The 15,458-nt window shown below is 44.0% G+C and overlaps 1 protein-coding gene across 1 annotated transcript in view; it reads left to right on the top strand.

The window, feature by feature from the left end:
- The window catches only part of TGFBR2 (transforming growth factor beta receptor 2), a 95,058-nt gene that overhangs the window by 19,966 nt on the left and 59,634 nt on the right, over positions 1-15,458 (top strand). Inside the window, exon 2 of the mRNA XM_032648045.1 lies at positions 15,154-15,322. Within this exon, the coding sequence (XP_032503936.1) occupies positions 15,154-15,322 (169 nt within the window). The remainder of the gene's footprint in view (positions 1-15,153; positions 15,323-15,458) is intronic.

Below are 15,458 nucleotides of genomic sequence, written 5' to 3'. Positions count from 1 at the left end.
CTTTAGATCAAGTGTTGTCCAGTTGACCTTGCTGCTGTGATGAAAAATGTTCTAAATCTAGCCTGGCCACATGCGACTACTAAGCCTTTGAAAATGGCTAGTGCTGCTTGAAACTGGAGGTGTGATTTTATTTAACTTTAGTTAATTTAAATCAAAATGTCAGCAGCCATGTGTGCTCCTGGCACCAGGTTACACAGTGCAACCCTGTATAATGTCCTTGAACTTCAGAACAGTGTGTAGGAAAGAAGCACCTTCTCATGGCTGCCGCTGGTCCTCCACCTTTGTGAGCCAGCTCTTCCTGGGAAAGAAACTCTCTTTGACTTCTTTTTTAAAAATGTTATTGAAGAGACTTCCCTGTGGCACAATGGTCAAGAATCTGCCTGCCAATGTAGGGGACACAGGTTCGAGCCCTGGTCTGGGAAGATCCCACGAGCTGTGGAGCAACTAAACCCACATGCCACAACTACTGAGCCTGTGCTCTAGAGCCCGTGCGCCACAACTACTGAGCCCATGTGGCACAGCTACTGAAGCCCGCGTACCTAGAACCTGTGCTCTGCAACAAGAGAAGCCACCGCAAAGAGAAGCCCATGTACTGCAACAAAGAGTAGCCCCTGCTCGCCGCAACTAGAGAAAGCCCATGCACAGCAACGGAGACCCAATGCAGCCAAAAATAATTAAAAAAAAAATTTTATTCAAGTATAGTCGATTTACAATGTTGTGTTATTTCTGTACAGCAAAGTGATTCAGTTATACATATATATATATACATTTTTTTCATATTCTTTTCCATTATGGTTTATCACAGGATGTTGACTATAGTTCCCCATTCTGTACAGTAGGACCTTGTTGTTTATCACTCTTTGACTTCTGAACTGACCTCTTTATACAGCTAATGTTGACTAACCAATCCTCGAGGTTTTCATTTTCTTTAAACTCTGCCATGACTATTTATACCCTCCATGCCTGGGTCCAATACATCTTTTTCCCCTATTTCCTCTGTGAGCATATATTTATTCCTATTCCAGCAAATACGTATTAATTTTTTACAAATGAGAGGAATTTATCAGGAGGGTAGAAGGTTTCTCTTGCAACCTAAGGAAGGGATATGAAACTTGACTTTAGAAGACTAAGGGAAACAGAAAACTGGAAACAGTAAGTGTTCATGGAGGACCAACTACCACATGCCAGGCAGTGTTCACGATTCTGGAGCATGAAGTCTGTGTGTACAAGTGAGTAGAGAGTGATGGTTGTCACACCCCTGTCGGAAAAAGGCAGATGTCTGGGGCAAGAACGTTCTGGTTGGAGGGAACAGCAAGTTCAAATGCCCTAAAACTAGAGGCCGCTTGTCACCTCCCCACGCCCACCATCTCTCATCTTTACTTCTCTCTTTTTACATTTATAGACACACGTTTTTATATTGGACTCCACAAGAAATGGAGCCAGACTGCAGCTCCATTGGTGTTGGTAAAAAGATAGGACTAAGATGGGTAAGAGACTGTGAAGTGGAGTCAGAAGGTACTTTCTCGGTTACCTCTGGGGCTATGTAGCTTTTTACACATCTTGGCCTTCACTCCAGCACTGGGTAGGTTTAATGAATGAGATTATTTGACTGCAAATCAAAGATGCCAAAGTTAGCTGCACACAAGAGCTTGCTTAAAAAGTCTTCTGAAGAACTAGAAAGTATTGTAGTTTGAGTCCTTATCAAAGGTGATTCACAACATGTCATAGTTGAAGTTGTGTACTCCACCCTGAGCCCTCGTACTGAATGGTATTTCAGTATGTAAAGGTGGCCATCGCCCCTAGCTGGGAGCAGCCCATTGGATTCCAGTACCAAGTGAGAAGACGCACTTCCAGGGCTTTGTGGTTCTCATTTTTCCATATTAAAATGACTGCTGGATGAATAAAGAAGATGTGGTACATATATACAGTGGAATACTACTCAGCCATAAACAGAATGAAATAATGCCATTTGCAGCAACAAGGATGCAACTAGAGATTGTTATACTAAGTGAAGTAAGTCAGAAAGAGAAAGACAAATACCATGTGATATCATTTATATGTAGAATCTAAACTATGGCACAGATGAACTTATGTACAAAACAGACTCACAGACATAGAGAATAGACTTTGGTTGCCAAGAGGGAGGCGGGGGGGGGGGGGGGAGTTGAGGATGAGCAGATGCAAACTATTATATATAATATGGATAAACAACAAGGTCCCACTGTATAGCACAGGGAACTATATTCAGTATCCTGTGGTAAACCATCATGGAAAACAATATTTAAAAAATTTATATATATATAACTGAATCACTTTGCCGTACAGCAGAAATGAATGCAACGTTGTAAATCAACTAGACTTGGTTAAAATAAATTTAAAAAGTAAAATAAAATAAAATGAGTGCTGAGATCTATCTTGGCCCTCCTGCAGCCTATTGACAATCAAACATCATCATGTAAATGCTGCTTTCTCTTCTCAACAGCCTGAGTGGGACTGTCAGGGCTGGGAGGGCTATTGACTTCTCACTCATTGGAAGATAGCATGGTAGATCGCAGCTACTTACCTCCCCAGAGCCCTTCACACTGTTTACTGTAAATAACAGTCAGGTCATGACAGCCACACGTGATGCCCAGGAAGGGCAGAGACCACCTCACTTTTCTCATCCAGCTGCACTGTGAGAAAACAAGCCAGGTTGCCCAGTTTAAGGGCAGATTCTCAGATTTTGTTTCAGATTTCCTACACTTTGTTGTCCTTTCTTGAAGGCTTAACAGTGCTTGAAACTTGTTTCTTTTTCGTTTCACTTCCTCTGCTTGAACAACATGTAGGGGGAGGTTTCAAAGTGGGCCGTGTTATCTTAGAAACCAAACTGAATCTCCGCGTGCTTTTTGTTCTTATGCCAGCGAGTCAAGGGTCGTTCGGCTGCACCTAATCCATTAAAAGTACCCCCTACACACAAGTTCTAGAATTGGGTCCCTGTTAACATAATGCTGAGACTAGGAGTGCTTTTTACTTTCATTTCCTTAAAATTGACTGTATTTCTTTTCCTTCATTTGCATTTTGGGGAGAATCAGCCTTAAATAGATGGCATCGTGGCAGGAGCTTGATTTTGAATTTTGGCCTTTTAACTCAGCCAACATTTATGGACCCCCCCAGTATGTGGCCGACCTGGGCTGAGGCTGTCTGTCCCGGAACAAGAGAGGTGACAGTCCTGCCCTCATGAAGCTGCCAGCCTCTGCCTGCCAGCCTCAGCTAGTTATTTAAACACTTCCCTGTTCTGTAAATGGGAACAGTCATACCGATCTTTCATTAACTGTCACGCGTAATCAAGGCATTGAGCAAGCAAAATGCTGTTTTTGTATAACCATACCTGTTATTAATGGTTATCATTCAAGCTGATCCCAGAGAATGGATCCAGGGTAACCGTAGATGTTTCTAATGCTGAAGGTTGTTGTTTGAAACTTTACAGTTAAAGTGCCTGTTCTAAATCAGAATTTCCTCCACATCCCCTGTAAAGTTAGAGGAGATGCCTGTAGGGGCTGAATGGAAAGTGATCCTCTGTCACCTGACAGCTTTTTCCTTCCTTCCAACCTTATGATGCACGAATGACACTAGTTTTGTTCTTGGAAGACGGGTCAGCTGCCCTGACCAGGTTTAAGTCTGTGCCCATGAAGGGGGGATGTGGTCCTTCATCAGCGTGCTGAGAAGTGGCACAGAGTGGATTTCTTCATTAGCAGAGAAAACAAAACAGAACGATAGTCTTGAAGCCATTTTTCTTATATAAACAGAATCATGGCATCTCATGCTATTTAAGTAGGGGTGCCAGGTCAGTGCTGGGACATGTTTGAATTGCTCAGCTTTCATGACTTTGGGGGTGGAATTGTGAATATTTTCCAAAATGAAAAGGACCTTAAAAATCATCGTGTTCGACCCAGTATTTGACTGGCAGAGGAGGGGCTGACTGCCCTGGAGCCTGGAGCCAGCTGACTGTCATCTGGAGCTTTCTCCACTCCCAGCCTGGACAGTTCTCCAGTATGACTCAGAGAGCAGTAGCCCCTCATTAATTTTTAGGAGACTAAATGGCCTCAAGGAGAAGAGATTAAGGACTTTTGCTTTCCATACATCTGAATGGCATTCCTTCTTAACTACAGACACTTAAAAATCTAGTAAAGTTGCTGCCGGTGTCCTCCAGTTTTCTGGTCAGCTGTGAATCTAAGTGTCTTGGTTTTGTTTCCTTTCTTTCTTTCTCAGAGAAAGCCAAACATAAGCTTATTTCAACATGTTAGAATTCCAGAGTCTTAAGGCGCCTCCTTGCCTCCCCGTCTCTGAGTGTCAAAACTCGCTAATTTTATCAGCACGTTGTCAGGTAACACACTAGGTGTTGCAAAGCCAAAGCAGATCAGCTCTGGCCTGTTGCATGTTGTGCAGGGGTTGGCAGAGGATTGGAGAACTGAACTTGATCTTCAACTTACTGCCTGTTTGCGAGACCTAAGCTGGTTATGAACAATATTGCAAAACCAGGTTATTTGGTTCTAGAAGGGTTGTTTAAAGACCCTAAGCACTCCTGGGAACTTTACAGTAACAATGACTGACTTCATTCTATCTCTTTGAAAGCTCTGGATCATCTCAGTAACAAAAGTTATTATATTTCAGTTTGTCTGTTTACTCAAATGTCCTGAAAGATTTCTTAGAAGTCATCAAACTGCTGCATTCTATTGATAAGTGGGAATAGATTTACCAGACTCTTAATTGTCTTGTCATTGTCATGCCTTTCCTGTAATTTTCTTTTGGGAGAGAGAGCATTGCCTGCCCTGTTCCTTTTCTGTTCCAGGGAGTGCTTGTGTGGCACTTTTTACCGTCTAGACAGTTCTCACATGTACGTCAAGCATGTTTTCTCTTTGTCTTGACCCTAAAAAGTACCATTTCATAGATCGAGAAACGGAGGTTCCGAGAAGTTAAGTGGCTGGCCCCCAAACCTGAACTCACACTCAAGTCTTTGACTTGAGAACTCTTGGACTTTACTAACCTGCCCTTATTATAGACGTATCCTAAAATAAAATAAGTGAAGTAATTGCAGAGAACCAAAGCTGTCTTCTAAGAAACATACTGCTCCCCCACCCCTACCTGCTCCCATCAGCTCCAGCTGGCCACACTCAGTCTTTGCCTTCAGCTGGAATGAGTGTACAGCTCTGCTCTTAAACCTCTAGGGGAATCTCTATTTTCTTGTTCATATCAGGAGGGATGAGGGCTTACATATGACCTGTGGCTTTGTCTCTCCTTGGCTGTCTCTCGTTGACGTTCCATAAGTTATTTCACCTCTTTGACCCTTAATCATCTATAAAATGATGATGACAAAATTACATGGCCTTTGTGATGAGTGAATGAACTAATCATTACAGCACTTAGCACTGGACTAAGCATTTGGTTTGCATCCAATAAATGGTGATAATAGAAATTATCATGTTGTTGTTATTATCATTTATCCCACACAGATCTGATTTCTAAAGGAGAAAATTTTCCTTTTCCTTGAACTGAAATGTGAGTATCCACATTAGAGAATAAAATGCATATTGGAAAATGTCCATATTAGAGAGTTAATCATGAATTTTTACATTCCTGTGAAGCCTCTAATCTGGGAAGAGAGAATTGAATGGACATGTTAAATACTCATTAATGGTATGCTCAGGTGGCCAAAGGGGCAGGGGGTAGGAGACACAGAGGAGCGGCGGGGATGAGGCCGACTTAAGGAGGGGGCACTGCCCCTCCCCGCCAGATATGGTTGTCATGGGATGATGTTGCCTACTGTTGCCCAGTCTTTTTATTTTCTTAAGTGGAGTTGGAAATCCAGCTTTTCATGTGACATCGCCTCATTTTCAAACTTGGTTCACATTTGAAAAAGAAGAGAAGTCAAGCCAAACGATACATCTGGGGGCTGTCCGCGCCCACAACCCCCGCGTAGCGATCTTGGCTGGGCTGCAGCATCTCCCAGCCTGGTCCAGCCCCAGGCTCCTTCGTTGCCAGAAACCAAGCCTCTGAGACTCACCATCTGAAGGAGTACCTCTCCCGAGTGCAGTAGTGTTTCAGCCCTTTTCCAGATCACAAATATGGGAATCATCTGCTTTGACTGATATTTTCACATACTTCATAAAACTGTAATTGAAAAACCTTTCCGGCACCGGGCCTGCATCAGGACACTGCAGCCCATTTTGGAAGAGAGGTAGGGAAAAACCACCACAGAAATTTAGAAATGTAAAAGCTGGATCTCACAGGAGATTGATATTCCGACCAAATTCCTTGCTCGGTTGAAGCAAACGGCTCAACCCAGATGCCTGTTTTTCTGATTCTCAAACAGTTGCTACCTTTTAAAAAATCCCTTCTTATCGGATTTTGTATTAGTTCTGGCATTTTGCATTCAGCTGCCTCAGCATTTTGAGTTAAAGTACTGTTTAATTCCTAAATAAATAACTTAATGGAAAAGCATATCTTTGGGTAAACCGTTTCCAAAGTTCTTTTGCTAAAAATCATTTTTGTGCAAGTTTTTTATTTCCTGTAGGATCATAAGCATCTTGAAAAAAGAACCATGCCCTATTCTGTCCAACCTTTCCATAAAGGGTTAATTTGAAGGCTCTTCCAGAGCAGATAAATGATGCATGTTTGTTTATGTTGGCTAATATTTTTGGTAAGTAACAAATGATTTTAGCTGAATTGGAATGCGATAATGCTCCATAAATCTTGTGCTCATTATCTTGCCTCTATCAGACTATTTACCAATGTTGTTTTGACTGTCACTAAGAGAGTTAGTCAATCATCTTTTATTTTCAATAATCTCTGGGTTATTTTCCTTGTTGCTACAGTCCACCATCCAAGTCATATCAACTGAGGGAGAATTGTTTTCTCAGTTACTATTACTAAATGTAAAGGGCCAATTTTAAAGCCCTTCCTAGCAGGAAAGTTATGGTTTTGACAGACTATGAATTAGCGCCACAGTCTAATCTTCACTTGATGAACCATCCTATGTGCAATGATATGGCTTCAGTTTTTCAACTTGTTTCCTCTTTTCCTCAGCCCCAGCCCTGCATGCTCTTGGGTTTTGGCTCATTTCAAAAACTCTACAGTTAGGATTTGCCAGATAAATGCACTGTTAAAATGAGCTTTCTCAATGATAAACTAAAATTGGCAAGTACGGATGGTGGTATTTGTTGCAGACTGCTCACCTCTGTCCAGCTCTCAGAAGGGTGTTTTATCCATGAGATCCCTGTTAAAGATGAAGGATCTCTATAAAAGTTGAGAGTGCTAAAAGTGTTTCAACTCTTTGAACAGGGCAGAAGTGACTGTATTCTGAAATACTGCCTCTGGCAACAATATAGATATTTCCATCTGCAAGAATCATTTTAAATGTTTGGGTTTTGTTACCTGATATATGACCTGATTCTGGGACATATATCAAAAAAAAAAAGCAAAAAAAAAAAGCAAATTCAACAACTTGTTTGAGAACTCAAACTGCATTTCATTCCTTAGTGATCCAAGAAATTCAGGGATAAGTAAGAAAACAGAGCATGCCTATTTGGGAGCTATTTGGAATTAGAGGGGCTGGGGAGTGTTAAATAGGGAAGATGTAGGTGAAACTCCTGCTCAGTTATTTTATGTTTGTCACTGGAAAAAGCAATTATTTTTCCATTCAGTTACAGCTTATTTTATACTATATGTAACTCCTTTAATATTTCCTTGTAAATCAAAATCAAAAAATCCTAGTTCAAAGGCACAATCAAGGGACTTCCCTGGTGGCGCAGTGCTTAAGAATCCACCTGCCAATGCAGGGAACACGGGTTCGAGCCCTGGTCTGGGAAGATCCCACATGCCGTGGAGCAACTAAGCCCGTGTGCCACAACTACTGAGCCTGTACTCAAGAGCCTGCAAGCCACAACTACTGAGCCCGCATGCCACAACTGCTGAAGCCCGCATGCCTAGAGCCCGTGCTCTGCAACAAGAGAAGCTGCTGCAATGAGAAGCCCGCACACTGCAACTAAGAGTAGCCCCCGCTCGCCGCAACTAGAGAAAGCCCATGTGCAGCAACAAAGACCCAATACAATCAAAAATAAAAATAAATAAATAAAATTAAAAAAAAGGAACAATCAAGTTTTCCATTTAAAGTACTATATTGAATTAATCCCTTTGAAACATCCCTTAATTCCTTAATCTGCTACAAATTTATGTTTACACAGTTCTTCTTAAAACCATGCATAGTAAACTGTTAAACTTATGAGCCAAAAAGGGCTAAAAAAAAGAAACCCTCAAAGCTAAGTTCCCTCAGTTGAACAAGTCACAGAGGGTGGGGAATTATATACATAAATGCACACACACACACTCTCGCACTCACACACACACCTCTGCCTCCTTTCCAGGTCATTCACAGTTACCTACATAACAGTGAATTTAGGCTGGAGTTTTATTAAGAGGGTCTACAACTGTCCAGATTCAGTGGTTTATTCACCAGCCCTTGACTTTTAAGTTTTTAAACGAGGCATTGAGTTTCTTCAGTTCATTTTTAGAAGGGAATAGTCCTATTATGAGATTAGATAGACAAAATTGGATTCTGTTCTTGCCTGTTGTGCTCCTGCTGGGACATTTTTTATGCCTCGTCTATCTTCTTGCCTGTTCTAAATCCAGCTTTGGCCAAGCCATGCTATGACCTGCGTACACACCTCAGACATCGTGTACCTCACCTTCTGTCCATCTGTAAAACGGGATGCGTGTTTGTTGAATAATTCGCTGTCTTCAGAGATCCTGCCCCTAGATTGTTTAGATCCCCCGTTCTGCTCAACCTCTCCTGGTCTATGCTCTGTTCCCAATCAAATGCCTTTCTGTCCTCTTGTGCCTCTCAAAACCAGACTCTGGCCTCCCAGTTACCTTAGTGGTGGTTTCTCCAGTACTGATCCTGGTTCCCAGAGACTTTGGGGGACTGTCATTGGAGAAAAGCCCCTCCTTTCCTGCTTTCAATATACTTATACTTATTTAAGGGATGAGGGTTAAAATACAATTTAAAAACTAATAAGGTATCGCCTTGTATTAGAAGTTCCAAGTATGCAATAAAAGTTCAGAGAAGGGAAATCTTCCTAAACTATCTTTGACTTAATTACGAGTTTTTTTTTTGTTTTCTTTGTTTGTATTTAGCAGTTAGCCAATTTATTTGACTCGCTGGGGAATGGCTTTCTTTCATGACGAGTCATGAAGGGTCCTGTGAGTTGTTTGACTGGATGCTTTATTCTGGGTGGGATGGCACGTGTGACAGTCCAGTAGACTGGTCCCACTGGGTCTCGGGGGCCATGGGTGTCTGTTGCCAGCATCGCAGACCATGGCGGCTGGCTGCCAGATGGTTGCCTCTGTGTCTGACTCTGAAATGCCAACTGCACTTAAAAACCTTCTTGCCGAGAACAAGTCTTTCCATTGTGGCCCATATGGTGATCAGAGCCTCTGGGTCCACGATCGTTTACAAGGCCAGGAGCAAGAGAAGAGCAGACGGAAAGAACTATAAGAGGAGACCATGCCTGGAAAAATGGTGAGGAGGAATCGGTATTCGATTTTGCTAGATCCAGAATGAGTGGAGAAAGGGAAATCATGGCCAGCCACAAACTGGGTTCTCCGCAAACTTCCTGCCCAAAGTATGGACAGGCAGCATTGGCACCAGCTGAGGACAGAGTCTCTGTCCTACCCTGGATGGTACCTGCAAGTGCCTGGTGAGGCTCTAGTGCCTTGTTCTTTCATCAAACACGTATCTGGGGGTTGCTGTGAAGGTAGATGATTGACAGCTACAATCAGTTGACTTTCTAGAAAGTAGATTACCCTCAATAATGTGAATGGGCCTCCTCCAATCAGTTGGAAGATCTTACAGGGAAGAACTGAGGTTTCCTGGAGAAGGAATTCTGCCTTAAAACTGCAGCACTGATTCCTGCCTGAGTTTCCAGCTTGCCGGCCTGCACTAGAAATTCCAGACTTGCCAGCCCCACCACTGCATGAGCCAGTACACTCCATACACATACCCCAGTGGGCTTAACATATTCCCAAGGGATCTGTGTGCTTGTTAATATCTGAGGAGCACTGCTCTGAATCATAGTGAGTTTTGTTTGCCAGTTGCCGTGGATTATTCTTTGAGATGCTGCACTTGGTTATATCAATTTTAATGATCCTGCTATGAAATTTATAGCACAAAGCAAGACATCCACAGGTGTTTGTAGAATAAATGAATTCCTAAATGCCCCCAAAACATGCCATAAAACAACAGTAGATAGATGCAGGAATTCAAAGATACGTGAATGCATTTCTGCTAAAGTGTTTGGGATTATATGTGGAATTTTGAGACTTTACCTAATAGCTCAGCTAATAGTAGACACCATTCCAAAGTTACGGAGTAACAGTTTGTATGTAAAATTCCTAATATTTATCTGGGATAATCTAACCTTTATTAGGCTGCTCATCTATGACCTTCAAAGACAGTAGTACTATTCCAGAAATAGACATAGCTAAGCATTTACTTAGTTCTTATTCTCAAGACTCGGAACCTCTGTCTCTAGGTAGTGAGTTTGGGGAAAATGTGCCCTAAAATGAGGAAGGCAGTGTGATCTGGACTGAAGGTCTTGCTGTTACTCATGGGTCTGTTTGAAGAGAAGTGACATGTGATGGGCCATGTGATACTGTCATATGCTGGAGGAGGCCATCCTCATTCACTTCCTTTACTGGCTGGCTTTCCAGGTGAGAGATCTTCTCATTCTGGAGAACGTTACGAAGAGCTCATTTGCCTGTTACAGATAGAAAATTCACTGAGGATGGTCAGTTGCTCACAGAGCGTCCCTAGGCAGGAAAATACACCTTAATATGAGATCATCTTAACTGAAGACACTTAAGAGAGTAATTTTCCAACCTGCGTTGGAAGGAATTTTGAAGTTGTTTGGGGTTGGCTATAGGGTTCATTAGGTGGTGTTTGTTATGCTGTTGTTTAGAGAAATATCTTTGTTCCTGGCTAGTTAGGTGCGTGCATTAACTCTTCATTCCTTTGGCTTCACAAAAATTATGTATTAAGCATACGATGTTGTTTGCGATGACAGTAGCTTTTTCTGTGGACTGGAATGCACAAGAGGCAGTTGTAAGTGGAGTGAATCACCTTCCCCCCACGTTCTGCCCCACTGGCTCTGCCCCCCACTCTGATTAGCCTTGAACTATCCAGCATGTTCTCAGTGACCTGCGAGGACTCCGGGGTGGGCCTCAGATTCTTCACCTGGGGCTATGGGCTTTCAGGGAATCTGTGAACCAGCCTCTGAAACCATGAGCAAAAGCTTGTATGCATTTCTCGCTGTCCCCTCGCCCCAAAGTGAGCACTTAAAGCCTTTATCAAGATTATCAAGATTAGCTGACCCCCAGTAAAGGTGAAGGGAGCCATGCTCCTGCACTTATCTCTCTATCCCCCCACTGCACCTGTTCACAAAGGACAACACTGGCCTTAAATGGAGCCTGGACGCTAATTGCTGGTGGAATCATCCAGATCAGGAGCCTCCTGGGTCCTCTAGTATGGAGTGCCTGGTGGGGGTGGGGGCATGGCAGTGACTATGCCCTGTGTCAAGGCTTTCGAATTTTTCCAATTAAAAAAAAGCTTGTCAAGCTAAAAAGTCTGCTCACCTTAGCAGTGGTAGCTTTTACTGTAACAAAGGGAAAAATGGGGCCCCCTCGCTGGGTACTCAGGAGGCTCTATGTGATAACTTAGCACCTTGACTAGCACATAGTAGGTGCTTAAGATGGACAAGTTCTGTTGTATACGTCCCCCTCCCTCCACATGCCTGTGCCTCCAAGTGTGAGTCAAGTTGTCCTTTTGCCTTTTCCCTAGAATTCAGCCGTGAGATTTCTCTTCCTTGGCCTCTCCATCTGGTAGCAGGGCTGTGCATCTGCCTGTCTCCCAGCCCCCTGAGCCCTGCAGCCTACTGCCCCCTCTTTCTTCTTCTTTCTCTCTTCTTTCTTTTTTTTGATGACCCTTTTTTTGTCTCTTCCCTGTGGATTGTGTTCTGCAGGCATCAGATCTAAAGCACTTATACTTCTCCACACATCTGTGGTTGCCACTGCAGCTCCCAGCACCAATCACATCTGGCTTTTTTCTCTCCCATCACTCCTGACTCTGCCACTTTTGTCACACTTCTTAGCTTCTGTTAGAAAAGGATCTGCCAGCCCAGGGAAGGACTCCTTTCCATCAGCAGTGTGTCAAAGTGCTAATCACGTGGCTTTAGGTGTGTGTTTTTCACAAGGAAACATCTTCCAGCTTTATTGAGGGGCTACCCCACCACTGTCACATACATTATATATGTGTTTGTGTGTTGGGGGCAGGGAGGGTATTTTTGTGCTGATTTGTTTTGTGCCAGTTATGTCGTTTCCAACTAATTCCAGGTCAGGGTCTCAGCCTTGGTTGCACGCGAGAATCGAGAATTGTCTGAGCAGCTTCTAAAAGACCTGGTGCCCAGGCCACTCTCCAGAATAATTAAATCAGCATGTCCAGGGGGGTGGGGCTGCTTCATGAGTTTTTTAAGCGCTCTAAGTGATGGATTCCAACATGGCCCCAAAGTTGATAACCACTAATAGAGGCTAAAATCCTAAAATGCTGGAAGGCTGAATTCCAAGTCTTGGAGGTTTGATTTTATATTTAAAAACAGCAACTTTCTAACCAGCAAAGAGATGTTTGTCTGAAACTACTCTATTAAAAAAATCAGGGCTTCCCTGGTGGCGCAGTGGTTGAGAATCTGCCTGCCAATGCAGGGGACACGGGTTCGAGCCCTGGTCTGGGAAGATCCCACATGCCGCGGAGCAACTAGGCCCATGAGCCACAACTACTGAGCCTGCGTGTCTGGAGCCTGTGCTCCGCAACAAGAGAGGCCGCAATAGTGAGAGGCCCGCGCACCGCAATGAAGAGTGGCCCCTGCTTGCCGCAGCTAGAGAAAGCCCTCGCACAGAAACGAAGACCCAACACAGCCAAAAATAAATAAATAAATTTATTTAAAAAAAAAAAAAAAAAAAAAAATCAAATAAACAGAACCTGGCCTAGCTTTTTTTTTTTTGTTTTGCCTTGCCTATGTCTTGTAGGGAAGCCTGAAGGGTTAAATTAGCTGTTTCACAAATGGATCCAAATCTAACCATTGTAGAAAATATATATATATTCATTGTTGTCTTAGTCCCAAATGGAACACAAGATTCAGAGAGCATTGTGGCCTGTATTTTTAGTTAAGCTTAGTTAGAGCTCTTGGTTTGGGAGACATTGAGAATTTCAAAATAGTTTGTCACCTAAAAATACACTTCCTGAAATGAACTTGAGGCCTGAGAGGGATGAATGGGTTTATTTTTTTGCTTCTATATTTAATGTACCACAAGAAAGCAAATCTTAAATTTATATAGGTTTATATTTTTAGAGACCCAGGAAACAGGTGCTGTGCCCAGGCAACAAAGACGTCTGCGTGGCAAAGTGTAGGTGACAGAAACTAGAATTCACGGGCAGGGAGCGGCCATGGGAGGTCTTGGAAGCTGTGCATCGGGACTTAGGCTGGAGCGTCCTTAACACAGGAGAGGACGAGGAGGATTTGCTCAGGCCTTTCCAGTGGTGACCCTGGGAGAAGCACCCTCCTGCTTCCTGATGGAGTCTGGTCTAGTGCCCCCTGCTGTCTGAGTGCTTAATCTTTCCTAGTCTAGCAAAGAAGTGTCTTTGAGTTCAAGTTTGTTGACAGTAGCCTGGTCTCACTCTCCAAACTCATGCCTGTAGTTACCACCATTGCCAATGGAAAAGGGTCTCATTGAGGGAAAAAAGAGGGAAGGGGTGTTATACCTTTTTAGCACCTCTCAGCATGCAGATATGTGTTGCCAAGGACAGTGTGTCTTCAGTGTTACTGGTGAATGTGAGTGAATATTGAGTGTATCATCACACTCCCCCAAGGGGAGGGAGGAAGCTCTCTGTCCCTTCCCACCTGTCGCCAAGGCCAGATGTGAACTTCTTGTGTTCATTCCTTCGTGTATTAGCTAGTCACCGTTGATTCAGTATGCTTGTTCGGATGTCTCCTATGTGACAGCCCCTCTTCTTGGCCCTGGAGAAGCAGTGTGGAAACAAGACAGAGAAGGCCTCATGGAGCCTGCATTTTGGTGGATGGAGCAGAAGCCAGTGAGTGATGGAGGTTGTGCAGAAGATCAAACAAAACCCTATGTTGGTTCCTTGTGGGCTGCTTTAGGATGAAGAGGTGACATTTAACCAGAGATCAGGAAGGTGACAAGAAGGCAGGCAAAGGGCACAGCAAGGGAAGGGCGTGAGGAAGGCAGGAGCTTGGCTTCTTCCAGGAAAGGCCCGTGTGTCTTAAAAGGTAGCGAGTGAAGAATTAAGAGGGCGGCTGGTGGTGGTGGGAGGGATGAGGTCAGAGAGGTTGCCGACAGCAGACCCTTGAGATGGAGCTTGCTGGCACTCACCTGTGGGACTCCAGGCCTCACCTGTGTGTGTGTGTCTAGGAGACACATTTTATCAACTGAGTTGGCTCAAGGCAACAGGAAGCAGGCAGAGCCAGGCTCTTGCAAAGAAGGCCTGGATAGCTCTGTCGGGTGTAGGTCAGGAAAGCGATGGCAAAGTCCCACCTCACCCCCAGGGTCTCCTCCGAGCTGGCCGACGCCCTTTCCCCACGTCACAGCTCTGCTCCTCGGGACCCCTCTCTGCCCATGAGGTGGGGACTCTCGTCTGGCTCCCACGTCTTCCGTGCCTCTCTTTATTTTGGGTTGCCCTGCCCTGGTCTGTTTTCGTGTCCATCCACCAGCTAAACTATACTTTCCTTAAGGGCACGCTCACCAGCACCCAGCACCATGCAGTGGGGCAACGCAAGCTCTGTCTCTGGATTGAATGAGGAGGGTTTTGTAGAAAGAGTGCCTTATGACGCTCACTGACAAAGGCAAGAAGTTACCAAACCTCCTCCATCCCAACCATCTCCACGCTGCCCTGGCTTTCATTACCGAATTCTCATCTGATGTGGAGGCCTTATGTGGCCTTTCTCCGCATTCATTCTTCTGACACCAGGTTCATTTGAAATTGCATCGTATCAGGAATCCACTGGCAGCTGATTATGTTGGTTAATCATGTAATGCATCTCTTTTCCCTCCCAGTTAACAGTGACATGATGGTCACTGACGACAATGGTGCCGTCAAGTTGCCGCAGTTGTGTAAATTCTGTGATGTGAGATTGTCCACCTGTGACAGCCAGAAGTCCTGCTGGAGCAACTGCAGCATCACGGCCATCTGTGAGAAGCCGCAAGAGGTCTGCGTGGCTGTCTGGTAAGGTTGCCCTGTAACACCTTTCTTTCCCCTTTTATAAGCAGTGTGCGTTCGTGGTACATAGTCATGTGTCTCCATGCCTGAAACTTCGACATCTGTCCCATTCCCTTCCCTTTAGAGCATCTCTTTTTCAGTC

This window comes from Phocoena sinus, chromosome 11, assembly GCF_008692025.1.
Source record: "Phocoena sinus isolate mPhoSin1 chromosome 11, mPhoSin1.pri, whole genome shotgun sequence".
Taxonomy (NCBI): domain Eukaryota; kingdom Metazoa; phylum Chordata; class Mammalia; order Artiodactyla; family Phocoenidae; genus Phocoena; species Phocoena sinus.
Note: the sequence above shows the minus strand (reverse complement) of the source record. Positions and strands in the feature narration are given on the sequence as shown.